This window comes from Carcharodon carcharias, chromosome 16 (assembly GCF_017639515.1).
Source record: "Carcharodon carcharias isolate sCarCar2 chromosome 16, sCarCar2.pri, whole genome shotgun sequence".
In the NCBI taxonomy this organism is placed as follows: domain Eukaryota; kingdom Metazoa; phylum Chordata; class Chondrichthyes; order Lamniformes; family Lamnidae; genus Carcharodon; species Carcharodon carcharias.
In genome coordinates this window covers 34,010,547-34,037,236 of record NC_054482.1, presented here as the reverse complement: position 1 = coordinate 34,037,236, position 26,690 = coordinate 34,010,547, and the positions used below count along the sequence as shown (strand labels likewise).

Genomic DNA, 26,690 nt, shown 5'->3' with positions numbered 1-26,690 from the left:
TGGACTTTTATAGATAGGGGCACTGTACCTTAGGTAGGTACTAAAGATACCAGAGATGAGCAGCTTTCATAGGCCATGGTTCATAGGAGCAGGAGGTAGGACTTCAAGCCTGCTCTGCCATTCAGTAAGAGCTGTGGAGGCCAGGTCATTGAGTGTATTTAAGACCGAGATAGATAGGCTCTTGATTGGTAAGGGGATCAAAGGTTACAGGGAGAAGGTGAGAGAATGGGGTTGAGAAACTTATCAGCCATGATTGAATGGCAGAGCAGACTCGATGGGCCGAATGGCCTAATTTATGCTCCTATGTCTTATTGTCTATCGTGGCTGATCTGATTTTGGCCTCAACTCCACCATTTTCCTCCCTACTCCTTCCCCCACCCCCCACCCAAACCATAACTATTGACACTCTTGGGGATCAAAAATTGAACTCAGCCTTGAATGTATAATAAAGACCCAGCCTCCACTGCTCTCGGAAGAAGAGAATTCCACAGACTAATGACTGTCTGAGAGAAAACATTTCTCCTCATCTCTGTCGTAAATGGGAGACCCCTCAGTTTAAACTTTATCCCCTAGTCCTAGACTCCCCCACAAGGGAGCATGTGACTATACAATTTTTGGGTATTCCCTTGTGTTTGTTTTTGCCGTTTTTCACCCCTCCTCTCCTTAAGGTGCTGAATCATTGAGAGGTACAAACAGCTCCTTCACATTCTCAGCCAAACCACCTGTCACCCCCTGTGAGCACTGACAGCGAGTGTCAGCATGATGACAGAGCCCAGTTCACCTGATCTTAGATACACCTGCACTCTCCAGAGTTAGTTCCTGGGCAGTGATCAGGAGCTGGAACTCTGACTTGTTCCCCTATCACAGGCCTGACCGAGACCAGCTAACTGAGGGCAGAGTTCCCTCAATCCTGCACAAGAAACTGGCCATTTGGCCCAACTGGTTTCTGCTAGTGTTTATCTCCACAGGAGCCTCCTTTCACCTTACCTCACCTCACTTTATCAGCATAACCTACTATTCCTTTCTCCCTGATACACTTAGCTACCCTCCCCTTAAATGTATCTGTGCTTTGTCTCAGCTACTACCTGTGGCAGCATGTTCCAGTTCTCACCACTCTGTTGGTAAAGGTTTCTTTTAGAGAAGTAGCAGAGCATTGCTGATTGTACTGTTTCCTTCCAGGATCCTCATGGCAGAGTGCCCCAGCACCAACCTCAACCTCAGCCAAGCCTGGATTACCTTCACCGACGTCGGAAAGAGTTAATGGCCCAGCTGGAGGAGCGGAAAACCATTTCTCCACCACCCTTCCCCCCAACCGCAGCACTGCCATCATCCTTTGTCGATGTTTCCCCGGAGGTACTTGGAAATTTCCCAATTTTCTCTTAGACCTGGCCAGGAATACATTATCAGCAGAGCCTGACAATGAACGGGAGTCACTGTCAAGGGTAGGCCAGCCAGTGGAGTTTGGCCAGTGTCGCCGGGAGTTTGAAAGCCTCAAATGCAAATGAGGAAAGAAATGTTGTACAGAGAAACTGCCTTAAAGTTAAACAGCGACACCCAGACCAGTGCCCAGTCCAGTTATTAGTTCATCCCATCTAGGATTGACTCCATTCATTGGCTCTCTCCCAATGATCCAGTCCACTTATTGGCTCTCTCCCAACCTCAGCTCCAGTCCTATAATATTCAGTTCAATCGTAAACTCCGTCATTGCATCAGATATCGTCTGATTGAAAATTCAGTTTCCTGTCTTCATTACACAGCCCAGTTTTACACAGGCACTGGTTTTTAAATACCAATCTTTGAGCTGTTCTTGGTTTCAGCTGATGTGCTAACTGCTTATTGTATATTTCCCTATTCAGTATTCCGATGAAGACCTGAAAGCAGTCAAGAAGTACAAGGACCATGAATACACTGCTCAATACTCACCCTGGTCTTGTGATACTATTGGTTCCTACATTGGCAGCCAGAATGCACAGTCCAAAGACGTTATGCCTTCCAGTGGCATGGAGATGAATGTAAGGCATACCTTTGTGTCGGTTTCCTAAGATACATTGTAAATAATGACACTAATTCAGCCAAAGGATAGCCGGCTCGGCGAGCTGCTCCGCTGAGGAGCTGGGCTACGCAAAGCAAGCTGGTTTGAAATCATGATTCACGTGCATGCCTCTTGCAGAATAGCAATAAATTTCCAGAGTTGAGTCAGTACCCCTGAGCTAGGAAGAGAATAATATCAACAAGAGATCCAAGCACAGGTAGGTCTCAAATTAGGAATTACCGTCCATTACTTATTTCCCTGGTTATATACAGAGTAAAGTTCCCTCTACACTGTCCCTTCAAACACTCCCAGGACAGATACAGCGCGGGGTTAGATACAGAGTAAAGCTCCCTCTACACTGTCGCATCAAACACTCCCAGGACAGAGACAGCATGGGGTTAGATACAGAGTAAAGCTCCCTCTACACTGTCCCATCAAACACTCCCAGGATAGGTACAGCAAGGGGTTAGATACAGAGTAAAGCTCCTTCTACACTGTCCCCATCAAACACTCCCAGGGCAGATACAGCACAGGGTTAGATACAGAGTAAAACTCCCTCTACATTGTCCCCATCAAACACTCCCAGGGCAGACACAGCATTGGTCGAATACAAAGCAAATAAGAACAATAAAAGCTGGAAAAAACCCAGCAGGATCCAGCATCCCCAGCTCTTCAAAATGTGTATTAACTTCAGAAGGGTGAAGTGTTTTGGCACTATCATTGCTAATAGCTTCTAATTTTAATATACTCTTTGATTTGAGAGCTTCATGCTAAGTTGCAGGCAGTTTAATGTTGTGCAGGCACATGCACTTGAAGATTCTGGTTCAGTCCAAAGTTGGCACATGTTGGCCCTTTACCAAATACGTGGAGAAAGAGAGAGAAAACATCCATGCCACCAATGAGGCACTCCTCAGCCGCAACCCTAGAAATGAAAGGACAGTACTGACTAACCACACCACCCATTTCCCACTGATGTAACTGTTTGCAAAACATTAAATCCAAGGACACACGGAAGGGCAGTGATAGGGCCATGTCGTTGGAACAGGCAGGCGTGTGTGTTGACTCTGTGCTGGGCTTATTTCACATGCCCTGAAAAATGGTGAATCATTGACAGTTACCAATGATTGTTCACTGCTGTTCTCAGAACTGAGATTACAGGGTGTAGGTAGTGAGACACATGTGTTGTAATGTGTGGAACCCTTCCTACCTGTTTTAGTATGTGACCGGTATGTCCTGGGAAAAATTTTCCTTTTCCCTCCCAAATGTTCTTTATTTAGCTGCACTCCACTCACCTGAAGCTCAAAGTGAATCTGCCATTGATGGTGCCTGTGTTAAAATCATGCACTTTCATTTTCAGCCTTGACTGGAAAGTTTTAATGTTTCTACCTAGGGAGAAGACACAAAACATGGGGGCATAAATATAAGATTGTCACTAATAAATCCAATAGGGACAGGAGAAACTCCTTTACCTAAAGAGTAACCAGAATGTGGAGTGACAGAAGCAAATAGCATAGATGCTTTGCTAGATAAGGCCATAAGGGAGAAAGGAATAGAAAGATATATTGACAGGGTGGGAGGAGGCTTGTATGGAGGATAAACACCAGCATAAACCTGTTGACTGAATGGCCTACTTGTAGGCTTTAAATTCGATGTCATTCTCACGCATGCTCATGCTGTCTTTTGATTTCGAGCTGGTGGACAGAAAGGAAGGACGTGGGTGGAATTTTGTGCACCTTGTAGCAGCACAAAATGACACCATAACCCTGTGATCTGATGAACCCATTTGGGGAAAGATTTGGAAACGGGTGTCAAAATGAGAACAGCCATGTGTGCAAAGCTCTTTGATGAATGCAATTGCTCTCAAATTGAGTCAAGCACTTCCAACTGGGTTGTGAGCCTTATCCACTTCACCCCCACTCCACCTCCTAAACACACTTAAGAATATGCAGACATGCCTGAAAGGTAGCAGCCCAAGAGCTGCCCTGTGTTGGGAGACGAGCAGAAAAGCAACCCAGTGACTTTGTTGGCACTTAGTCAGCTGAAGGGCCAAAGTTGTTTGCCACTGGTGAGTTGCACCCGAGGCAATGCTGCAACTTAGATAGGAGATGGGCAATATTTTAAAGCCATGTTGGTGCAAAGATGTGATCAATAATCTACTCTGTTACTCATGAGTTCTTTGTTTTTTGACAGAACGTTGACAGTAAGGGCCTGCGGGAGCAGCTCATGAACCTGGATATTCAGAGGCGAGCAGCCGAGAGCAAGGAGGAGGATCCCATCATACCCTTTGGGGAGTTGCCAACTGTTTCCAAATTTGGTGCCATTTCTCGCACCTCCAAAACCAGCTATCAGACAACAGGGCCGGTGCAGGCTGTGGCCTCACAAGGCATTGCCACCAAGCCCATCAGTGTCTCAGGTAATGGCAACTCCAGCTGTGTTACAGCAGCTATTGGCAGCAGTTAAACCCAGTGAGCAACAGACAGAAACTCCGTCCCGGATCTCCCCGTCTTAAGTCACTGAAGTGACGCCAGTAAGTTGAACTAACAGACTGGAAGAGTGGGCAATATTTAAAATGCTGTTTGGCACAATTATAAGATCTATGTATCCCCTCAAAACTAAAAGCTTCCCTTATTAAATGTTAAGGGTTAAGCTTCACTTGTGCAGTTAAGTAATGGTGGTCAGCAAATGAGGCAGGAGACAAGCTAAAAGAAAAGGCTTACATGAATGCAAATAAAACCTAGTGGACAGGTACAAAAAGATAATTTAAAAGGCCAATAGAATTTTGGTCTTTATTTCAAGACGATTGGAATGCGACAACTTACATTTGTAGAGCGAAAGGGAGGAATTGATGCTTCAGTTGTACAAAGCCTTGGTCAAAGGCCTTCTGAGGCACTGTGCTCAACTTTTGGCATTGTACCACAGCAAGAATATATTGGACATGGAGGGGGTGCAGTGCAGATTCACCAGAATGGTACCCAGCTAAAAGGGTTAAATTATGAGGACAGGTTGCATTGACTTAAATTGTATTCCTCTGAGTTTAGTTGGTTGAAGGATGCTTTGATCGAGGAGTTTAAAATGATAAGCTGATTTAATATGGTAAATACAGAAGTCAAATGGGTCCAAGCCAGATAGTGAAATCTGAAATGAAACACAGATCCCTTTATTGATAATAGGTTTATTCACAGAATGCAGCATTGCTTATCTCTGCCTTCTACCTACTAGCAGTCCCTTTTAAAGTGTATCTTCACACTTTTCCCCTTTGGCGGGAGGAAGGATTCATTCCCAGACTGATTATCAGTCCACTGAACCACATCATGAACACTCCTTCTGTGGCCAACAAGTCCTGATGTGGGACTTGAACCTGGAGATTCTGGCCCAGCAGGAGAGACAGTCCCAGTGCGCCACATCAGTTCCTTTTTGTTCCAGTGCCCCTTTTAAGGTGGTTTCAATTAGCTTATTAGTTTATTTGTTTATGTTATTTGCTTGAAAAAGAGTATAAAAAGGGACTGACAAGAACAGCACCAGGGTGGTTATGTTGTTGGACTAGTAATCCACAGGCCTGAACTAATGACCTGGGCCAGGATTTTCAGCTCGGCATGCGGTCGCGCGCCCGACACATCCGAGCCTGACATAGTGCGCGATGACATCGGGCGAGCGTCCCAACGTTGTCATGCACCCGCACGATATTTCAGTCAGCAGGCGTGCACGAGAATCTGCAGCGCGCCCGCCAACAAAAGAGGCCCAGTAAGGCCCTTAAGCGGGTAATTAAGTTGAATTTTGCGCTGCCCGTCCAACCTTACGGTTGGCAGGTGGGCAAATAGGCCGGACAGCCTTTGCGTTTAGGCGAAACCTCATCCATGAGCAGGCTTAGGTGAATAAAAAGGCAAGAACATTTTTTAAACTAATTTTTACCATGTCCCTCTTCATGTGACAGAGTCACATGTGGGGACATGTTTATATTATTTGTTGATTCTTCATTTTTCATTTTAAAAACCTTCAGCTCCCTGAGGCAGCCCTGTGCCTTCAGGGGAGTTGGGGGGGAGAGGGCGAACCGGGTGAGTGAGACCTTCGCACATGCACACGAGTGCACGCTTCATAACCTCTCTGAGGCACAGAGCTGATTCGGGGAGATGTGAAGGGTTTTTTAAAAAAATATAATGTAAATAAAAATGTAATGAAACAGGTCTCGTAATGTGACTCTGTCACATGAGCAGGGACATGTTATGAATTAAGGTTTAAAATTTTTATTGTATTTTTATTTGCTTCAGCAAACTCCATCCCACCCGTGAATGAGGTTTCCTAAAAAGTGCAAAGGCTGCTTAGCCCTCCCGCCTGCCTACCAACCGTAAGGTTGGATGGGCTGTGAAAAGGTTTCTTTTAATTAACTTTTTAATGGCCTTAATAGGTCTTTCAATTGTCGGCAGGCGTGCTGCCGACCCTGGCACGCACCAGCTGACCGAAGTATTGCGCGAGTGTGCGATGATGTCGGGACACTTGCCCGAGGACATGATGCGCCATTTTACACCCGGTCAGGTCGGGCGTACACCTGCCCGAAGAGCTAAAAATGTCACCCGAGAGTTCAAATGCCACGGCAGATGCTGGGGGATTTATAAGTCTTCTTATTGCAGTGCTCCTTAAAGGGGCTATTAATTTGTTCATTAGTTTATTTTATTGGTGATTAAAAGAGCATATAAAAAGAGACTGGCGTGGCACACTGGGACCTTCCCTACCCCTGGGCCAGAATCTCCAGGCCGTCAAGTCCCACATCAGGACTTGTTGGCCGCAGAAGGAGTGTTCATGATGTGGTTCAATGGGCTGATAATCAGCCTGGGAATGAATCCTTTCTCCTGCCTCTCCACTATTCCCCAAAGAGGAAAAAAGCTTTTAAAAAAAACTTATTAAATTAAAATCATGTTCCTGGGGTGGGCGATGCACTCCAGCTCCTGCAGCACCCAGTGGCCGCAGGAGGCCTCAAACACAACAGCGCGCACTGTCCCTCACCAGGGACATCCTGGCGTGAATGTAGCTGCAGAAGAGGGGCAGACTGTCAGGCCCAACAACCCCCTCCATGGACTACTGCCAGTCCCTTTTTACTCTTTCAAGCAACCAAATAAACCACATTAAATAAAATGAGGAACCAAGTAAGATGCAGCCCCGTAAGGGGACACTGCAAAAAAGAAAAACTAATCTGAAAGGAAACTTACAGCATCAAATTAAAATATGATTCGAGAGGTCAATAAAGTACCCCAGTCCCCTCGGTGTCCTCCGGGCATGGAAGGCCTCAACGGTGCCGGCAGACACCGCTTGCTCCCTCTCCAGGGACACCCGGCCGCAAACATAGCCACGGAAGAGGTTCAGTCAGGTCTAACGACCCGCTTCATGGCCTGCTTCCAGTCCCTTTTTATATGCTCTTTTCAATAAGCCAATTAAACAAATTAACTAATAAATAAATTAACTAGTTGACAGCCCCTCAAAGGGGCACTGTAATAAAAACAAAACTTTAAAGGAAACTTACTCTCTAAATACTCTTTTCAAAACCAATAATGAAACATAATCAAATTAGCTAATTGAAAGCCCCTTAAAGGGACAGTGTAACAAAACTTCAAAAGGAAACTTAATAAGTCAAATTAAAATGTTGTTTTTGGGGCTGATGATGTAACCCCAGCCCCTGCAGTGCCCACCAGTAGCGGAAGGCCTCAAGCGTAGTTCCTTTTTATAACTCTTTTGAGTACCTAATTAACAACTTAACCAGATACCAATTTTTAAAAAGCCAATCAAACCAATTGATAGCCTACCGGAAGTAAAGAAAAAAATTAAAAGCACCTTACTGAATTAAATTAAAGCGTCATTTTTGGGGCTAATGAGGCAACCCAACCCCCATGGTGCCCACTAATCATGGAAGGCTTCAAGCGTAGTCTCTTTTTATATGTGCTCAAGATAATTAATCAGTCAATACCTTCCACTTGTTTATTCTTAGCCTTCATAATACAATCAACATAATAATATAAAAAATTATTGCTTCTGGTGTGGGAGTCCAGAACAAAGGAGCACAATATTAGAAATTGGGCTAGGCTGCTCAGGAATGCAATTGGGCAGCACTTTGTTTCACACAAGGGATAATGGAAATCTGGACGTAAAGATTATGTATGTTGGGAGTCATTGAAACTTTTAAGACTAAGATGGACAGATTTTTGTTAAGTGTATGAGTGTCAAGGGGTACGGAAATGAGACAAGCCAATAGTGCTTTTACAGGTCAGCAATGATCTGGTTGAAATGTAGAACAAGCTTGAGGGGCTGAGTGGCCTCTGCATCCTGCGAGGTTGACCCAGCCTCTAGCAGGTCTGCTGCCCAATAGCTAATAGTGACGCTCCCAGTGTCAGCTAGGGTATTACAGTTATGTGGAGCTGAGAAGATTGACTGCTACATGAACCAATGCAGTCTCGGAGCAGGTAGCAGTCACTAGAGCACATTTGCTCACAGGATAGGCTCCCTTGGCCACATGAATTCCAACCCTTCTAATTGAAATAGTCTGCAGCCTTTTTCTCACCGTTCCACTGTACGCTGGTTAAAACAGCTGCAATTACAAATGAAGCCTTCGATTGCTTTAAACTTTTAAACTGTTTTATCCTCTGCAGATTACAATCCGTACGGAAACCACAGCAGTTGGACGAACTCACCAGTCTCATACTCGTCACACCAAACCATGCCTACTCAGGGACATTTCATCGACAGGTAAAAGCTATTTAACTTCTTGCAACTCTCAAACCCCTCCACCAGTCTTGGTGCAGGTCAATAAGTAACAACAGCACACACTATACTCAGAAAATGGTGCGAACATCAAAATCACAACCACAAAGAGTGGCTGAAGTGAATAATAGAAATGCAATTAAAGGGGAGCTTGATAGACAGGTGGAAGGAATAGAAAGATAAATTGATGTGGTTAGATGAAGGGTAGGAAAAGTTCATGTGGAATATAAACATTAGCTTAGATCGTTTTGGCTGAATGACCTGTTTGCATTCTGTAAATCTGTCATGAAATTCTATGAAGCTCTGTGTGATGCTATATACACACGGATAGTTCCTTCACATAAGGAGGAATTCTGTTGGGCAGTATCCCCACCAATGTGTGCAGGTCTGAGTTAGGAAGCAGGGCATGTTCCTCACTGCCAGCAAAGCTTGAGGAAAGCAGGGTCTTTGAAGCTGTACCCCACTGTGAGACAGCACTTTCAGGAGAGGGGGCCCATTGAATTGTACTCCATTGAGAGTGAGCACCTTCAGGAGGGGAGGAGAGTGGGGTCCATGGAACTGCAGAGTAACCAGTAAAGCTAAAGGGTGGGACCAACAAATCCAGGGAATCCTGGATGTCGAGGGATATACAAGATTGGATAAAGAGAAAAAGGGATGCTTATGGCAGATACCGAGGGCTCAAAACAGCGGAAGCCCTAGAGGAGCATAGAAGGTGTAGGGAGAAACTTAAAAAGGAAATTAGGAGAGCAAAAAGAGGGCATGAAAAAAACATTGGCAGATGAAATAAAGGAAAATCCAAAGTTATTTTACAAATACATTAAGAGTAAGAGGATAACTAGGGAAAGAGTCAGGCCCATTAAGGACCATAGTGGTAACTTGTATGTGGAGCCGGAAGACGTAGGTTGGATTCTAAATGTGTCGGTGTTCACAAGTGAGAGGGATGACATGGGTATGGAAATCAGGCAGAAGGACTGTGATATAATTAAAGAAATTAGAATAGAAAGGGAGGAGGCTATAAGTGGTCTGGCAGGCTTAAAAGTAGATAAATCTCCAGGCCTGGATGAAATGTGTCCCAGGCTGTTGATTGAGGCATGGGAGGAGATAGTGGGGGCTCTGACAATTTTCAATAGCTCTCTGGCCACAGGAGAGGTGCCAGAGGACTGGAGGACAGCCAATATGGTGCCGTTATTGAAGAAGGGATAAACCAGGGAACTACAGGCCAGTCAACCTAACCTCAGTGACGGGGAAACTATTGGAAGCAATTCTGAGGGACAGAATTAATTTACACTTGGAGAGGCAGGGATTAATCAAGGAGAGTCAGCATGGTTTTGTTAAGGGGAGGTCATGTCTGCCCAATTTGATTGAATTTTTTGAAGAGTTGACCTGGTGTGTAGATGAGGGCAATGCATTTGATGTAGTCTACTTGGACTTCAGCACGGCTTTTGATAAGGCCCCACATGGGAGACTGATAACGAAAAAAGAGCCCATGGGATCCAAGGCAATTTGGCAAATTGGATCCAGAATTGGCTGAGTGGCAGGAAGGAGAGTGTGATGGTCGAGGGGTGTTTTTGTGACTGGATGCCTGTGTCCAGTGGGGTTTTGCAGGGATCGGGGTTGGGTCCCGTGCTGTTTGTGGTGTATATATAAACAATTTAGGCTTGAATGTAGGAGGGTTGATCAGTGAATTTGCGGATGACATGAAAATTGGTGGGGTGGTAAATAGTGAGGAGGATAGCCTTAGATTAGAGGAGGATATAGACGGGTCAGTCAGTTAGGCTGATCAGTGGCAAATGAAATTTAATTCGGATAAGTGCAAGGTGATGCACTTGGGCAGGTCAAACAAGGGACAGGAATACACGATGAATGGTAGGACCCTGGGAAGTACCAAGGATCAGAGAGACCTTGGTGTGCATGTCCACCGGTTCCTTAAGGTAGCAGGACAGATAGATAAGGTGGTTAAGAAGGCACATGGGATACTTGCCTTTATTAGCCGAGACATAGAATAAGAGCAGGGAAGTTAATCTGGAACTGTGCAAAATGCTGGTTAGGCCACAGCTATAGTATTGCGTGCAGTTCTGGAATCCGCGTTATAGGAAGGATGTGATTGTACTAGAGAGAGTGCAGAGGAGATTTACCAGGATGTTTCCTGGACTGGAGAGTTTTAGTTATGAGGAGAGATTGGATAGGCTAGGATTATTTTCCCTGGAACAGAGGAGATTGAGGGGGAACAAGATTGAGGTGTATAAAATTGAGGGGCATAGACAGGGTAGACAGGAAGGAACTTTTCCCCTTGGTGGAGGGATCAATAACCAGGGGACATAGATTTAAGGTAAGGGGCAGGAGGTTTAGAGGGGAAGTGAGGAAGAATTTTTTCACCCAGAGGGTGGTGGGAATCTGGAACTCACTGCCTGAAAGGGTGGTAGAGGCAAAACCCCTCATAACATTTAAGGGATATTTGGATGTGCACTTACGATGCCATGGCAGACAAGGCTATGGGCCTAGTGCTGGAAAATGTGATTAGAATAGTTAGATACTTGTTTGACCAGCGCAGACTTGATGGGCCAAAGGGCCTTTTCTATGTTGTAGACCTCTATGCCTCTCTCTACCCCAGTGAGAGTCAGCACCTTAAGGAGGGGACCGGGAAAATTGAATAGTGTGTTTTAAGTGCATGGATGTTTACTTAGTAATTAATGTTTTTACCGCATTCCAGAGAGAGACTGAGCATGCAGGAAATAGCTGCCCCAGGGAAGCATCCTGTGCCCCAAATGCCTCCAACAGACCGGGAGCAACTGAGGTTGGAGCTGCAACAAGTCAACCAGCAGATCAGCCAGCAGAACCAGCTCCGAGGAATTGAGGTATCTACATAACTACTATGTCCTGAGTGTCTGTCATTTCTTAATGAGAAACTAAGCTGAGGGGGTTAATTCGGTGGGACAGAGAGGGGGTCAACATAAAGAGAGGAAGAGGTTACACAGAGAAGAGGGAAAGAGGTTAACACAGAGGGACACACAAGCAAGGAAAGACCAAAGTGGAGGATGGACTGCAAAATGTTCTGCGAGCTCTTTCTGTGCTCTCCCCTAGCTTGTATCTTAAAGGAGAGAGAGAGAGAGAGATGGAGCGTCCTAGGGTGTAAATTCTAGACCTTAGGACCTAGGCAACTTAAGGCATGGACACCAATGTTGGAGCAACTTAACACTGGGATGCACAAGAGGCCAGAATTGAAGAGGTGTAGACAATATTTTGGAGGGTTGGAGGAGAGGAGAAAGTTAGAGATGGGAGGGGCAAGGCCATGGAGGAATTTGAGAACATGGCTGAGAATTTTAAAATCAAGGTGCTGCTGGATTGGGATAGGTCAGTGAGTATAGAGGTGATGGGTGAATGGAAATTGGTGTGAGTTTGGACACAGGCAGCAGAGTTTTGGATGAGCTCCAGTTTAAGGAGGGTACAGCCAGGATAGTATTGGAATAGCCAAGGTACACACTAACTCTCGCTGACATGTACTCATTCATTCTTTCATGCTCCAGCCTGCTAATAGCCCAGTGCTGTTGCAGCGAGAGGTCGCCAACCAAGCTCCACAACAACACACCTCGTGGCCCAGCCTAATGTCCAGTGAGCAGCTGAGCTTGGAGCTGCACCAGGTCGAACGGGAGATTGGCAAGAGGAAGTATGAGCTGGAGACGGTGAGTGCTGGTTGCAGAGTCTCCATGGAAGAGTTTCAGCCCAGTCGCCGCTTATCCTAAACTCTCTAATCTTCATTCTAACTGAGCTCCATTACCACAGAGAGACAGGCACTTACATGAAACAGCTATTTTTTCAGGATTTAATTCCCTTTATACCAATGAATAACCCTCCCCATTATGCGATTGAAGCTGACTTCAGGAATGGAATTCCCTAGGAGAGCCCTTTGCTGTGCAACTTCCTCCTTGCCATCCTTTCTCCACCACTCTCCTCTCTTCTACTATTTAAGTTCCCCTGGCTCTAATAGTGGGTGCATTTTAGCTCTAACTACATGTCCAATTTGCTAGTTTAAAGTTATCTGGGCCCACTGCCCATTCCCTTTCTATGCCTCCTCTTGGTTTTTAATCAGTGACCACTAACTAGATCTTTACTTAAATCTGGCTTCCAAATTGCTGAGCTATACTGGATGTCAACGCGACACTTCTCCACTGAACCAGACTGTATCCCTGATCTCATATTCAATTAAGTTTGATGGTAACTTCGCCTAGTCTTAGTCTCCCACTACTGCTGTTACCTGCTGAGCTTATGACTGGTCTGACTGGCTTTTTAGCTTTATTTTATTGCAGTGTGGTTCCTGGCCAGAACTTCATTCTTGTGGGTTCACAAAGAATCACAGAATGGTTACAGCTCAGAAAGAGACCATTGTGGCCCACTGTGTCTATACTGACTCTTCAAAGGGGCAATTCATCTAATGCCACTCCCCTGCCTTCTCACCATGGCCCTGCACATTCTTCCTTTTAAGATTATAATCCAACTCCCTCTTGAATGCCTCAATTGAACCTGCCTCCACCACACTCTCCAGCAGTGCATTCCAGATCCTAACCGCTCTCTGCTTGAATAAGTTTTTTCTCATGTCTCCAGTGCTTCTTTTGTTAGTTACCTTAAACCTGTGCCCTCTCTTTCTTGATCCTTCCACCCGTGGGAATAGTTTTTCCCTATCTACGCTGTCCAGACCCCTCATAATTTTGAATACCTCTATCAAATCTCTTCTCAGCCTACTCTTCTCAAGGAGAACAGTCCAACTTCTCCAACCTACCTATGTAAGTGAAGTTTCTCATCCCTGGAAACATTCTCCTGAATCTTTTCTGCACTCTCTAATGCCTTCACATCCATCCTAAAGTATGGGCACCAAGAACTGGACTAAATTGAGTTGAAGTCCAATTCTGCTCTCCTTCTGGATCTTATGCTGATCTCCAGCTTCGCCATTGTTTCTCTATCCCACAATTGACTACGTACATTTCCTGGATCTTCATTGTCATAGAAATACCTCCAATAATACATCCTCCCTTACTCTAACCCTCAACTAACTTCTGGTCTTCACTCGCCCTCCACATTGGTGCTCAAGCCTGGACAACAGTTTATTGATGCTCCATGCTGACTCAATCCTACCTATGTCAACTTTATGCCACCATGGCCCTCTGGCCTGTAACTGGGACTCCCTCCTAGTGTCTCCTCTCTAGATTCTGAGGGGCTTGACAGGCTAGAGGAAGCTCCTCTCATGGGGGAATCTAGAACTAGGGATCATAATTTAAAAGTCTTTCACTTTAGACGGAGGAATTTTTTCTCTCAGAGGATCATTAGTCTTTGGAATTCTGTTCCACAGAAAGAGATGAATGCTGGGTCATTGAATATATTCAAGGCTGAACTAGAGAGATTTTTGATTGCAAGAGGGTAAATGATTATGGGGGGCAGGCAGGAAAGTGAAGTTAAGGCCATAACCGGATCAGCTATGATCTTATTGAATGGAGGAGCAGGCTCAATGGGCTGAATAGTCTACTGCTGCTTCCATTTCTTATGATCCTATTCCCCGTTCATAACCAGAACATATCTACCCTAACTGCACCCACATAATCCCTGTGTCCAGTTGCGTGCACGTTTTGGCTGTTATGCTGGTCCCAAGCCCATTATTTATATTTGTCCCTTTTCATTTTCTTCATCCCCTTTTTCTTTTTCCTTTCTCTTTACCTCTCCTCGTATTTTCTCACCTCTCATCATGCCTCTTTTCATTTCTGAGGTACTCTGTCCTCCCAAACCCCTACCTCAACCCTTCAACACTCTTCAACCTTCCTACTCTGCTGCCATCCCAGGCTTGACTCCTTCCTAGATAAGCCTACAGCTTCCTTCTGTGCCTCTCTTTGCGTCCTTTGGCCCATTGAGGCACTCGTCATTGCCTCCTTACTAGCAGCAACCCAAATTGCCCAATCCTACTGTCACACCAGACTTCCCACCCAATGCGCCTGCTGGGGCTAAACTTTCCTACCTCCTTCCTGTCTGTCTCATCCCCTCTCACTGCTGACCCTGTGGATTCTGCCAACCAATCAACTCTCATTGGCCCCTCTACACATCCCTTGTGAACAAGGCCCTTGCCATCCGTGAACTTGACAGAAACCTGGTTCAGGGATGATGACACCTGTTATATTCCAGAAAGCCAGGTGATGAAGGATAGAAGTGGAACCAATCTTTACACATTTGCACACGCATTTATTTAGGAAGGTAAGCATTTGTTTACAAAGATGGACATCACAAGCACACACCTCCTCATCCAACAACCACAGTTTCAGTCCGTGTTTCGGCACAAGTGATTCCCAGTTAATGCACACCATCTACATACAATTAATATACAATTAACAACACATTCCCCCTTAATAATTCCTCGCTGGCTTACCTTCCACCACTTGCCTTGTCCAGTCCACTACGGTGGCACTTATCACCAAATCACCTTGGTCTGACCCTGTACTCCTCTGGCATCTTCTCCTCTAGCCTTCTCCCACCCCTTCACCGCATTTAAATTCCTCGTCCTCCATTGCTCACCCAAATTACCGCACAAGGTTTCTCACCAAGATATCTTCACTGCTTTCCTCCCTTGGCCTCTTCACCAAACGACTTCTTGTCCTTGGTAATTTCAACCTCCGTCTCGACCTGTCATGTTCTCTGAGTTCAATGTCCTCTTGTCCTCCTTAAACCTCCCCCTCCATATAAATCCCATATTTATATTCTGAAACTGTGCTCCTGTGTTCTAGATTCGCCCATGAAGAGAAGCATTCTCTTAGCATCCAACCTGCCAAGCCATCTCAGAATCTTGTGTGTTTCAATAAGACCATCTCTTATTCTTCTGAACTCCAATGAGTATAGGCCCAATCTTTCCTCATAAGACAACCCTTCATCCCAGGAATCAGTCTCCTTAAATAAGGACACCAAAACTGTACACAGTTCCCCAGATGCGATCTCACCAATGCCCTGTATAGCTGGAGCAAGACTTCCCTACTTTTATACTCCATCCCCCTTGCAATAAAAGCCAACATTCAATTTACCTTGTTCTACCTGCATGTTACGTTTTATGATTCATGTACAAGGACACCTAGACCCCTCTGTACCGCAGCATTCTGCAGTCCCTCTCCTTTTAGATAATACTCTGTTTTTCTAATCCCCCCCGCAAAAGTGAATAACCTCACATTTTCCCATATTATACTCCATTTGCCAATTTTTTGCCCACTCATTTAATCTATCTATATCCCTTTGCAATACCATAAGCTGTACCTTGGTGCAGTAAGTTTTTATGTGGCACCTTATCAAATGCTTTTTGGAAATCCAAATACACTACATCTACTGATTTCCATTTATCCATCCTGTTCATTACATCTTTAAAGAATTCTAAATTTGTCGAGCACGATTTCACTTTCATAAAGCCATATTGACTCTACCTGATTGTGTTATAATTTTCTAAATGTCCTGCCATTACTTCCTAATAATGAATTCCAGTTTTTCCCAAATGACAGATGTTAGGTTAATTGGCCTATAGTTTCCTGCTTTTTGTCTCCCTCTTGTGAATAGGCATATATTATTTGCAGTTTTCCAATGCACTGGGACTTGTCCAGAATCTAGGGAATTTTGGAAGATTATAACCAATGGATCCTCTATCGCTGCAGCCACTTCTTTTAAGGCCCTCAGATGCAGGCCATCAGATCGAGGGGCTTGTCAGCTTTTAGTCTCATTCATTTGCCTAGTGCTTTTTCTCTAATGATGATGATTATTTTACATTCCTCCTTTTTTTTGTTCTCTGATATTGTACTGTTATTGCGATGCTCATGGTTTCTTTTATTGTGAAGGCAAACAAGTTATTTGTTCAAAGTCTTTGCCATTTCCTTGTTTTCCCTTATTAATTGACCAGTCTCATCCACTTAAGGGACCAGTGTTTAACGACTCTCTCCCTTTTTACATACTTGTAGAAGCTCTTACTGTCTGAGGGCTGCAGTAATATTTTGACAGCCTTCCTAGCAGTGGAATTTGACCAGAATGCACAGCATTGTGATGGATTGTAATTCTTTATATTTGTTACACAGGAAAGTCGGCCCTCACTGGACATACAGTATAAACTGGCATCTAACAATCAGACTGAGAATGGACAGTCTGAGCAGCAGCATAAGGCCCCTGAGGACCTGCAGCCTTCCCTCAGGTAACCAACCAGGGCCCAGTGTTTATCACTCTGATTCTGTCAGAGCAGCTCCACAATTCTTAAGTTCTGTTTAATCTCTAACAAATCAGAATTTCTAACGGGCGCTGGGAAAAGAGACTATGCCCCATTCTGATATGTTTAGTGGTATCTTTTTGCTTTACTGTTAACAAACTGCAGGCTTTCATTACAATTAATGTTGCAACTAAGCCATACAAGCCCAAAGGCCCCTGGCGCAAGTTTTGTTTTATCAAGTTAGCTGCACACGTATTTGTATATATTGAGATAGCCGGATTATAGCATCTTGCAAGGACAGGGTCAAACTCGACCATAATGTTCTTTGCAGCCTAATAGCCTGCAGTCACCCAGATTGACCCCCTTGGCAAATTAGCAGAGGGGCCCACTGTTTCCAGAACCATATCTGGGGTGAAGAGTTCAACAATTTGAAAACTTAAGACAGACTGAATTGGAGACCATTACAATAGCCTGTCTGCCTGGCCAAGCTTTAGTTTTGGCCATGGCACCATTAGAGCTGACTCTATTCTGAGTTTGACAAGCGAGGTTTTACGTTGATTATATTTTGGCCATGGTTTAAAGTGGATTGTGTTCTGGTTCCAGTTGAGATTGACAGTATTTTGACCAGAGCAGTCCACTGTGTTCTGAGGGGAATTGGACTGAACTGGGTTAACACCGTCTAAGCTCCATTATTGGACTCGTTTTATTCCACTGGAATTTTGTTGCAGCTTGAAAGTGTTGATAGTCTCAGTTTAGGAAGTTTTTAACTTCAAAGTTGCCGTTGGGCAATTGATTTTCTCCCAATCCGTCAATCTTTTATTTGTCTACTCTCAGTGCAGGGGGGCTGTAAACTGGAGGCATCCAGTGGCAGTGAGATGTGGTGAGAGACACTTTGGATACCTTTGGTCATGGTAATTCCAGAGTAACGTTATTTCTACTGACAAAACTGCTTTAAGCCAGACACTTTTGTCAATGAAGTGTATCTGCAACACTGGCACATTGTAGTCCTGGTTCAGCAGTAAAATTATATATACAACAATAAGAGGCTAAGAAACAGGAGATACTCGGGGCTGAGGAGAGCAAACTTCCTATATTTACAGAATTATAAAAGCCAAGTCCAGTTTTGTCCATATTTCAGACTCCGAAGACCTAATTTGTTCTTCTCGTTGTACAGTGAGGGATCCAAGGTCGGGGCCTCCAGCTTCATTACAGAAAGCTCCATCAGTGCTCTGACCAATAAAGCTGCCTCTCTGAACCTGGCCCCCGACACAGAGGGAGCTGGGGACCGCTGCGACAGCCAACAGAACGGGCTTTAAACCAACAAAGCTGGCAGCCTGCCCTGGACAAGCCTGCCTGAACGTCTCGTTAAGAAATGCAGCACTGCAACCAACAGACTTGACATGCCACTCATCTAGATGCAATGCGTCAAAGTAGCATTGAATTTTTTTGTTGTTGTTGTGTATGTGTGAATTAACATTTTGTTTTATTAGCACGCATGCCTTGGCTTGCAAGGCATGGGACATATCCTTATGATTACCTGGTTAATCTTAGTGAAGTAATCTCATTTTATTATAAACCCCTACTTCAGAACTGTGCCTGCAACAGCGCAAGTTGATGAAGTCACATTCCCATGGGATTCTGAGATGATGCGACGAAGGTCGACGTCACAGATGGAACCTTTTTAGTTCCACCGCAGTGAGGAGCAAATACTTCCACTAACATACTTACCAAAAGGCTGTTACTTTCTGGGAGGAGAGAGCTCTGGCATCTTTCTTTTTAAGGTCCTTCACCAGAAGGCTTTACAGCTACAACGGGGAAAGGAAAAGTCAGGAACACTCTCGCAACCAGAAAAGTAACATTCTTAAATATTGTCTTTGTGCTTTCCACAGGGTGGAAATTATAACTAACCCAAGAGCATCCTTTTACTGGGAAAGGTTTATTGCTTACTGAACACATTCTTTATTGAAGACGCTGCCTTCCTTTGCTGGGCCTGGCTCTACAGAGTCACAAGGAGACTGAAAAGTCACTCACACTGGAGATGTGGGAGGGGGGGGGATTTGGTCGTAGAGTCCCAGTGTGGGTAGCTGCCGAGACCCAGGGTCCCAGTGTGGGCAGGGGCTGAGACCCAGGGTCCCAGTGTAGGCAGGGGCCGAGACCCAGGGTCCCAGTGTGGGCAGGGGCCGAGACCCAGGGTCCCAGTGTGGGCAGGGGCCGAGACCCAGGGTCCCAGTGTGGGCAGGGGCCGAGACCCAGGGTCCCAGTGTGGGCAGGGGCCGAGACCCAGGGTCCCAGTGTGGGCAGGGGCCGAGACCCAGGGTCCCAGTGTGGGCAGGGGCCGAGACCCAGGGTCCCAGTGTGGGCAGGGGCCGAGACCCAGGGTCCCAGTGTGGGCAGGGGCCGAGACCCAGGGTCCCAGTGTGGGCAGGGGCCGAGACCCAGGGTCCCAGTGTGGGCAGGGGCCGAGACCCAGGGTCCCAGTGTGGGCAGGGGCCGAGACCCAGGGTCCCAGTGTGGGCAGGGGCCGAGACCCAGGGTCCCAGTGTGGGCAGGGACCGAGACCCAAGGTCCCAGTGTGGGCAGGGGCCGAGACCCAGGGTCCCAGTGTGGGCAGGGGCCGAGACCCAGGGTCCCATTGTGGGCAGGGGCCGAGACCCAGGGTCCCGGTGTGGGCAGGGGCCGAGACCCAGGGTCCCGGTGTGGGCAGGGGCCGAGACCCAGGGTCCCGGTGTGGGCAGGGGCCGAGACCCAGGGTCCCGGTGTGGGCAGGGGCCGAGACCCAGGGTCCCAGTGTGGGCAGGGGCCGAGACCCAGGGTCCCAGTGTGGGCAGGAGCCGAGACCCAGGGTCCCAGTGTGGGCAGGGGCCGAGACCCAGGATCCCAGTGTGGGCAGGAGCCGAGACCCAGGGTCCCAGTGTAGGAGTGGGTTGGTTTATAGGCTGGGTGATCTTGAGGGTACCTTGCAGAATTGTTTGTAGGATGATCCTTTGCTGCAGTGACATTTAGGCGTGTCCGCGATTTGGAGAGGTTACAGGTGGGATTGTGAGCCCTGGTTCTCACTCATCTGCACTCCAACACTGGCACACGGGAGCGAAGGTCACAGTAATCCCAATTATTTCCAGTGGAAACTAGTCAAATAAAATAGAACCACAGAGAGAAAAAAATTATTCAAATGACTTTGATGCACAAATCAAAAGGGATGCTCTCTCTTCAAGTTGCAGTGTGACCTGGACAAGTTGGCTATCTAATAATCAGTTTCTCTATTGTTAGTTGAGTGGCGTGTTTGCGGATCCTGGGCACTGGTTCTGGAGGCCTGATTGAAGGATTCCAGTCACCCAGCCCTGGGTCAGACATATCTCCATCAAAGTCCTTGCGTGGACACAGAAGAATGCAGGGTCCCTGCGGTCCATGTCTCCCATGAAGGTGAGCACTTGACCAGCCATTGACACTTGTAATTTTCACATTGAATTTTGACTTAATAGAACATTGGCTGGGAAGGTTATTCATTACTGAGTTTCTGCTTGGAATTCGAGCTTTGTGCAATTTGTGTGTGTGTGTGTGTGTGTGTTTTTTTTAAAGCAGAAAAGTTCCTTTTGACACAACTTTTAAAATAAACAAAAAAATTGTGTGCTTTGCTGCAAACTTCCTCTTGACATCGAGGAGGCTGATTTTGTTTCGAAATACGCTTCAGAAACCAAGTGGTTTTATTTCAGATCCAACCGTGTCAGGTCCCCAGCTCTTCCTCCTTTTTCGCAGTTTGATGGAGCTGATCTCGGTAACTGTGCTGACTTGAGGCTAAACCAAGGGTTATACCTGACATTCTGGGCATTTTGTCACACATAGTGGTCCCAAGTGCATCATCATGTGCTCAGTGTCTGCACTGTGTTACACAGGAAAGGACCTGATGAATCCTGTTAGACTGAAAGGGACATCACACAGCAAGGAGTTTTCGGAGTTTGGATTAAGAGAGGTGATTTAAAAATTTCCAGAGACATCCCTAGTTGATTTGAGTTCTCACTTCCGAATTCATGCCCAAACTTCCGCAACCCCCACCCCCTTCCACACACACTAACTTCAGTCGAACTGGCCTTGGTTAGTACTTTGCCCTTTGCCCACAGGTTTAATACCCCCTTGTTTAGCAGCTGGTATCTATGCCACCTTGGAGGTTAAATCAACAAGTCAATATTGTTGTCCTCAAACGTGCCAGGGAAGTGTTCACAAAACAATTCCTAAATGCCTGGGGAGCAGGGAGACATTCCTGATCGAAGCCGGTGGTGCAGTCTCTTGTTGCTTCAAGGAATGTCCTAGCTGAGGATTTACTCCTCTTCCCCACCCAACCCTATGACTCCCTCGGTGCCACCTCTCCCATCTCGTGCCTTTCAGCTGCTGCTCATCGTGCTTTGTACTCCCACCTGCCTGTAACAGGTCGGTGCAGTTCAGACTGATGTCTCTCAATGATCGAGAGTGAGATAGGAAGCTACCCAGAGTAGGTAGCGCACAGTGGCATGTTCCCTGCAAGGCCTGCAATATCATTGTTTGAATGTGAGTGGCCGGGCTACCAATTGAGAGAGGGAGGGTTATCAGTTCAGCTTTGGGGGATTGATGAAGAGCTAGACTGAGCAAATTGGACTGTTTGGGGTGAAAGACTATTGCAGGTTGAAGACCGGAGACAGAGAAGACAAGGCAGCATTCCATCAGAAACTCCTTTCCCCAACCAGAACATTAACATCTCCCCATTTTATTTCCGATTTCTAGCAAGTGCAGTTTTCTCTTTTTCTCAGTGGGAGTTAGTGTGAGTGGGGGTGCCCAGAACAAACTGTGGAGGACAACATAATGAGGGGAGAGCAAGGATCTGTTTTAGGTCCTGAAATGAGAGAGCCGAGGTCAGTTCACATCACGGCCACTGCCCAGAGACTTTTCAAACCTCTCTCTGGGATGTTTTAAACTGAAATATTTCCTGCAGCAAAGCACTACCTGTTTAAACCCATGTTGCTCAATGTATTGTCTACAGTATCAGTCGTAAATCAAATCAATTTAGGTTTCTTTGCATCAGGTGTGTAACTCTTTCCTTCCTAATACTAAGTGCATCAATCTTGTTCCTCCTGATGGAATACCACTAGTAACGCATCAGTAATGCTGGTACAGTGCTAGGAGTGTACCCCTCGCGGCGTGAGTGTACCCCTCGTGATGTCGGGTACAGTTCCGGGCTTGTATCCCTCACGGCGTGGATATCTCTCATGGTGTTGGGCACAGTGACTTCCTTCTGACTCTAGTACTTCCCATCTCTGCCCCATCAGCTGTTTCATTCCCTTCACAGCTTCAGAACCGTAATCTTGCCAATGACTTCTGTGAAGTTGTTTTTCCCAATAGGGAATGAAACTGATTATTACTTACTCAGATTTGGAGAGGGGAGGGGGCTGCTGATGAGCAATGATACAACAGGTGTAATATGCACACTGATTCAATTGTTGGCCAGTAAGATTTTCTAGGGCATTCATCCTCGAGCAGTTGTTTTGGTGAAGATTGGACACCAAAATGAACAACATGAAGACTCTTTGCTGCATGCTCCTTGTGGAGGTTAGCACTGAGGTCTGGGTACAGAGTGGAGCTGGCTGGTCCTCTCTTGAATGACTAACAGAGCACGCATACTTTGTACCAGCACTTTCATTGGGTGATCTACCACTCCAAATGTGTTGAACTCTTGCCACTGATTTAGTGCTTCTGAATTGTAAAGAGTTAGGGGGGAGGTGCTTTCACTGTTGCAGGCCCAGTAGTATTGTCCACCAATCTCCTGACCAGTGTGCACAACCTTTGGCTGGGGCTGGGAATAGCTGTTCAGGCTGTAACCAGCCACCTGCTGCATTTGTAGTCATTCACACTTACATTGGTTATGCTGTGTATATCAGTGTCTGTGCATTGGTCAAGATGAAGTCCAGGACTTTTCCAATCTTTTCGAACACGTTCTCATTGACTCTAGTAAGCCTGTTATACTCTGCCTTTCCATTGAGCATAGCTCACTGCAGACAACTTCCATCTGAAAGCTGGGGTTCCAGGTACTAACTCCAGTCAATCGTTGGAATTGTCAGTCCTGTAAGCAAGCAGACTCTATCTACTTCACTCTGTCCCTGGCCTCCATGTGGCTTAGGGAAGCTCTGGGTCCTTTCGATTTCTTGGACACAGACCCCACAGTTCAAGACCTGGTTTGTTGTCGATTCCACCAAAAACCAGGATCCTGTGCAGAATATTCCAGAGTCTGTCACTTTGGTCAGTTTAGCTTCCCAAATGTTGCTTCCTTTCCTTTAGAAATTATGAGCACCAGATCTGAACAAGGAACTGAACCTTACTGACATCATTAATATTAGTTTGTCTCGCTCCCGCTGATAATCAGCGAGAGCCTCAAGAGTGCGCATGCCCCATGAATTGCGCCTTGGCAGTGTGGAAGTGGGAGCTGTCTTCACAAATGGCCAAATATTGACCCCTTGCGTGGGTTTCACACAGTACGGGGCGTCGTACAGTAGAGTTTGACAATGGCACATTTGGTTTAGTTTATAAACCGCTGCCAATAGTAGTTTCTAGCTGCTTTCTACAGCCTCGGCGCACTGTATGTTTCCTTTTGAGATGCCAACGCAGAAATGTCAGCAGTGAGAGTGTTTGTGAAATTGCATCAGTTAATCTCAGACTGGCTATTTTCTGTATTTTTAATCAGCTGTTCACTATCAGCAAAGGAATGAATGAATGAATGAATTTTATTCTACAGTCGGGGCTGCACTAGTGCGATAGATTGCCTTTCATCCCCCACCGGGTTTTACCTTTCTAGCACGAAAACTGCACATTTCTAACCACAATGATGCCATGTGCTCGCCAACCCTCCTCTCAAACTGGCAGATAACCTGTCAAATAACCTTCAAAACCCCAAGGTTCTGCCAGCCTCAAACTCATTTCTGCCAGCACAATTGCCGTTTAATAAAAATAGATCCAGCCAGTGTCTTCAGTAGGTTGCAGTCAACATCTCTCAGTCTGTCTCATTCCTTCATGCTCTATTTCTCTCCTCCTGTCTCTGACTTGTTCTCACTCTGCCTTGTTTTTTTTCTCTCTCTTGCTTTCTGTCTCCTGTACGCGCACTTTCTTGTTCTCTGTCTCCCAGGCTCTCTCTGTCTCTCTCCTTCTTTTCCCCCTTGTTCTTCACTTCTTCCCTCTCTCACACATGAAAATTCAATTCCCTGTCTTGTTACCCTTTGGGTAGAGAGAGCAATGAGTTCTGTGCAACTTTGTGGTGCTAAATGGAATGAAGAGTGAGATATGCCAAGACACTGTGTGGCGAAACTACCACTAGCCACATGTAGGGAACTGCCATCCTTAATGCTTGCTTAAAGCCAAGTGCCCCACCTTGTGCCCCCCCACCTATTGCCCAATTTGACCCTGAACCTCCCATTGCAACAGGCAGGTATTTGGTTGGGGAGCACATAATATCCGCAGGCTGGAGCATAGATCCTCAAAAGAATTAGACTTCTAGCCAGCTACCACTCCCATGGACTGTGGATATCACATGTAGTGCCTGTGTCGTGGGCACTGTGTGCTCAACAGGTCCCAATTTGAGATCCCGAGTACACAATTCCAAGCATCACGGTTAGAAATGTGCCACTTTTTACACACGACTGGAAGTGCAGAATGTGGACGCAGGTGGCCAAGGCAGCTCTGGGCGGCTGGGTCTGCTACATTGCCTACTACTCCTCCATTCTCACACACGCAGCCCCATCGTCCATTTCATTCTATGCACTGGATATTAGGAATCGCTAAGTGTACGATATACTTTTATTTGGATTTATAATGAGCATATGGACACTTTTCAGCTGCCCAGTAGTGTTTGGTTTTGCTAAGGGATCCTATCAAGAGAGTAATACCAATGGTTGCTATGAGCTCTAACTGTGTCACAGGAGGAAACAGCCCACCACACCTGCTGCAGCCCATCCTCGCAGTGAGAATGTTGCCTTTCTCACACATCAGCTTGTTTAGTTTTCTTAAATTAAGGTAAAAAAAAATTTCCTGAAAATTTTGTTTGATATACTCCAGTATGGAATGTTTTAGAATATCTTTCTCCAATGTGGAATGTAGCTTTTTTCCTTTGTAAAGAATTCACTGTGTGAACATTGTTTTTTGCCTTTGTATAGTACAATAATATTCAGCTACAGGATTGGGGGTGGAAAAGGGGATAAAAATAAACTGTACATGAAATTGTTCTGCTTGTCAGAAAGCGAATGCAGTTCGTGTAACAAGAGAAGTTCACAAGGACTTCAATAAATTGTTTAAAAACAAAAAACCTTTGAATTGTAGCTGGTGTCCTTGGTGCTGTTTATTTAATTTGTTAACCAACTCTCCGACTGTCACATTCTCTGCTCCACAGCTTGGGAAAGCCTGGGGTCCCTCTTTACTGAGGCCTTTGTCTCTGGCCTCGGGTCTGCCCCCATTGTGCTCTCCCTGAGCACTCCCTTGCGGCAGTTCCCTGCAACCTGTGACTCTCAGCCTCCTCCCTCAAGGCTTGCCCTTCTATGACCTCCTCCAATGCAAGAAACCAAATTGTTGAGCTTGCCCTGGGTGAAGTTGGAGGCACCTCACTGGGATTCTGTAGCTGACAGGGGCAAATGGTCAGGATAGCATCAGAGGCCTCTATAATGGCAGGAGAATTAATGCATTACAGCCTGCTTTAGATACACTCCTCCAGTTTGGGGTATGGGGAAAGCCTGAGGCCCATCACTGCCTACACTGGCAGGGAACATGTTACTGATATCGGGCTGCGAAGCTAATGTAGGCCATTCATTCTTTCACCATTAACACCCCTCACTTAATATTAGAGATACACATTGAATAATCAGTGGACAGTTGAACACACGCAGGGTGGAGATCCAGAGGGTGATGATAAGGTTCCACAAGAAGTGTCACTCAGTTGTTGCTGCAGAATGTAGCATTCTGACTGACACCAAGGTGCTAACGGAATGACTCTGACTCAGCCACACTGAAGGTCTGATATGAGGGCTGAGATCGACATTTACAAGACTCTACTTGACACCGGAATGAAACTGAAAGAGAGGCTGACTTAGTATTCCTGGGGCTGAAATAATTCCACTGGGGCCCTAACAGACAGGGACTACATTTGAAAGTTTGAGAGCGAAGGTGTCAGCCTGAAGAAGTAGGACTTTGGAGCTGACGACAACTGGGAGGGACACAACTAGTGAGACTGACAGTGACTGGGGAGTGACATGGATTGGGATACTGAAGAATGTGATACTGGGGAGTGTCATGAGTTCTGAGGGTTTGACACAGCCGTGCTAAGGCTAGGGAGACTGAGAGTTTGACACGGATTGGGATGCTGAGGGACTCTTAGTAAAAACTCTCAAACCTGAGTAGACGTCAACCTCCAATGGAGGGACAGCTGATGATGACTGGGACACTAAACACTAGGGCAGAGACAATCGCCTGTAGTCAGACCTTGAAACTAGTTCCAGGGCATGGCAGTCCCTGTCAGTGGTTGTCAAGGTAAGTGTGGCCTTGTGTTGTCATGCCACTAGACTCTTCCAAGCAGTGAAAACAGCCACCAATACCAAGGGTCCTCATCGTGCTGACTTCCTCCAAAATACAGGGTGTGATTGACGGTGCACTTGGCCTGCACCCCTTGCAATCTTTGGAATGAAACTAATAGAGTTCTACATGAAGATACAG

At 46.0% G+C, this 26,690-nt stretch overlaps 1 protein-coding gene across 8 annotated transcripts in view; it reads left to right on the top strand.

Moving 5' to 3' along the window:
- LOC121289026 (roquin-1-like) overlaps positions 1-25,285 on the top strand; it is a 166,831-nt gene extending 141,546 nt beyond the window's left edge. For all 8 annotated transcript variants that reach the window (XM_041207930.1, XM_041207929.1, XM_041207922.1 and 5 more), the window contains 8 exons: positions 1,180-1,353; positions 1,857-2,012; positions 4,223-4,445; positions 8,665-8,761; positions 11,487-11,631; positions 12,301-12,456; positions 16,855-16,967; positions 18,154-25,285. In XM_041207930.1, coding sequence (XP_041063864.1) covers positions 1,180-1,353; positions 1,857-2,012; positions 4,223-4,445; positions 8,665-8,761; positions 11,487-11,631; positions 12,301-12,456; positions 16,855-16,967; positions 18,154-18,295 — 1,206 coding nt within the window. In that variant the 3' untranslated portion in view covers positions 18,296-25,285. The remainder of the gene's footprint in view (positions 1-1,179; positions 1,354-1,856; positions 2,013-4,222; positions 4,446-8,664; positions 8,762-11,486; positions 11,632-12,300; positions 12,457-16,854; positions 16,968-18,153) is intronic.
- Positions 25,286-26,690: the final 1,405 nt, after the last annotated feature.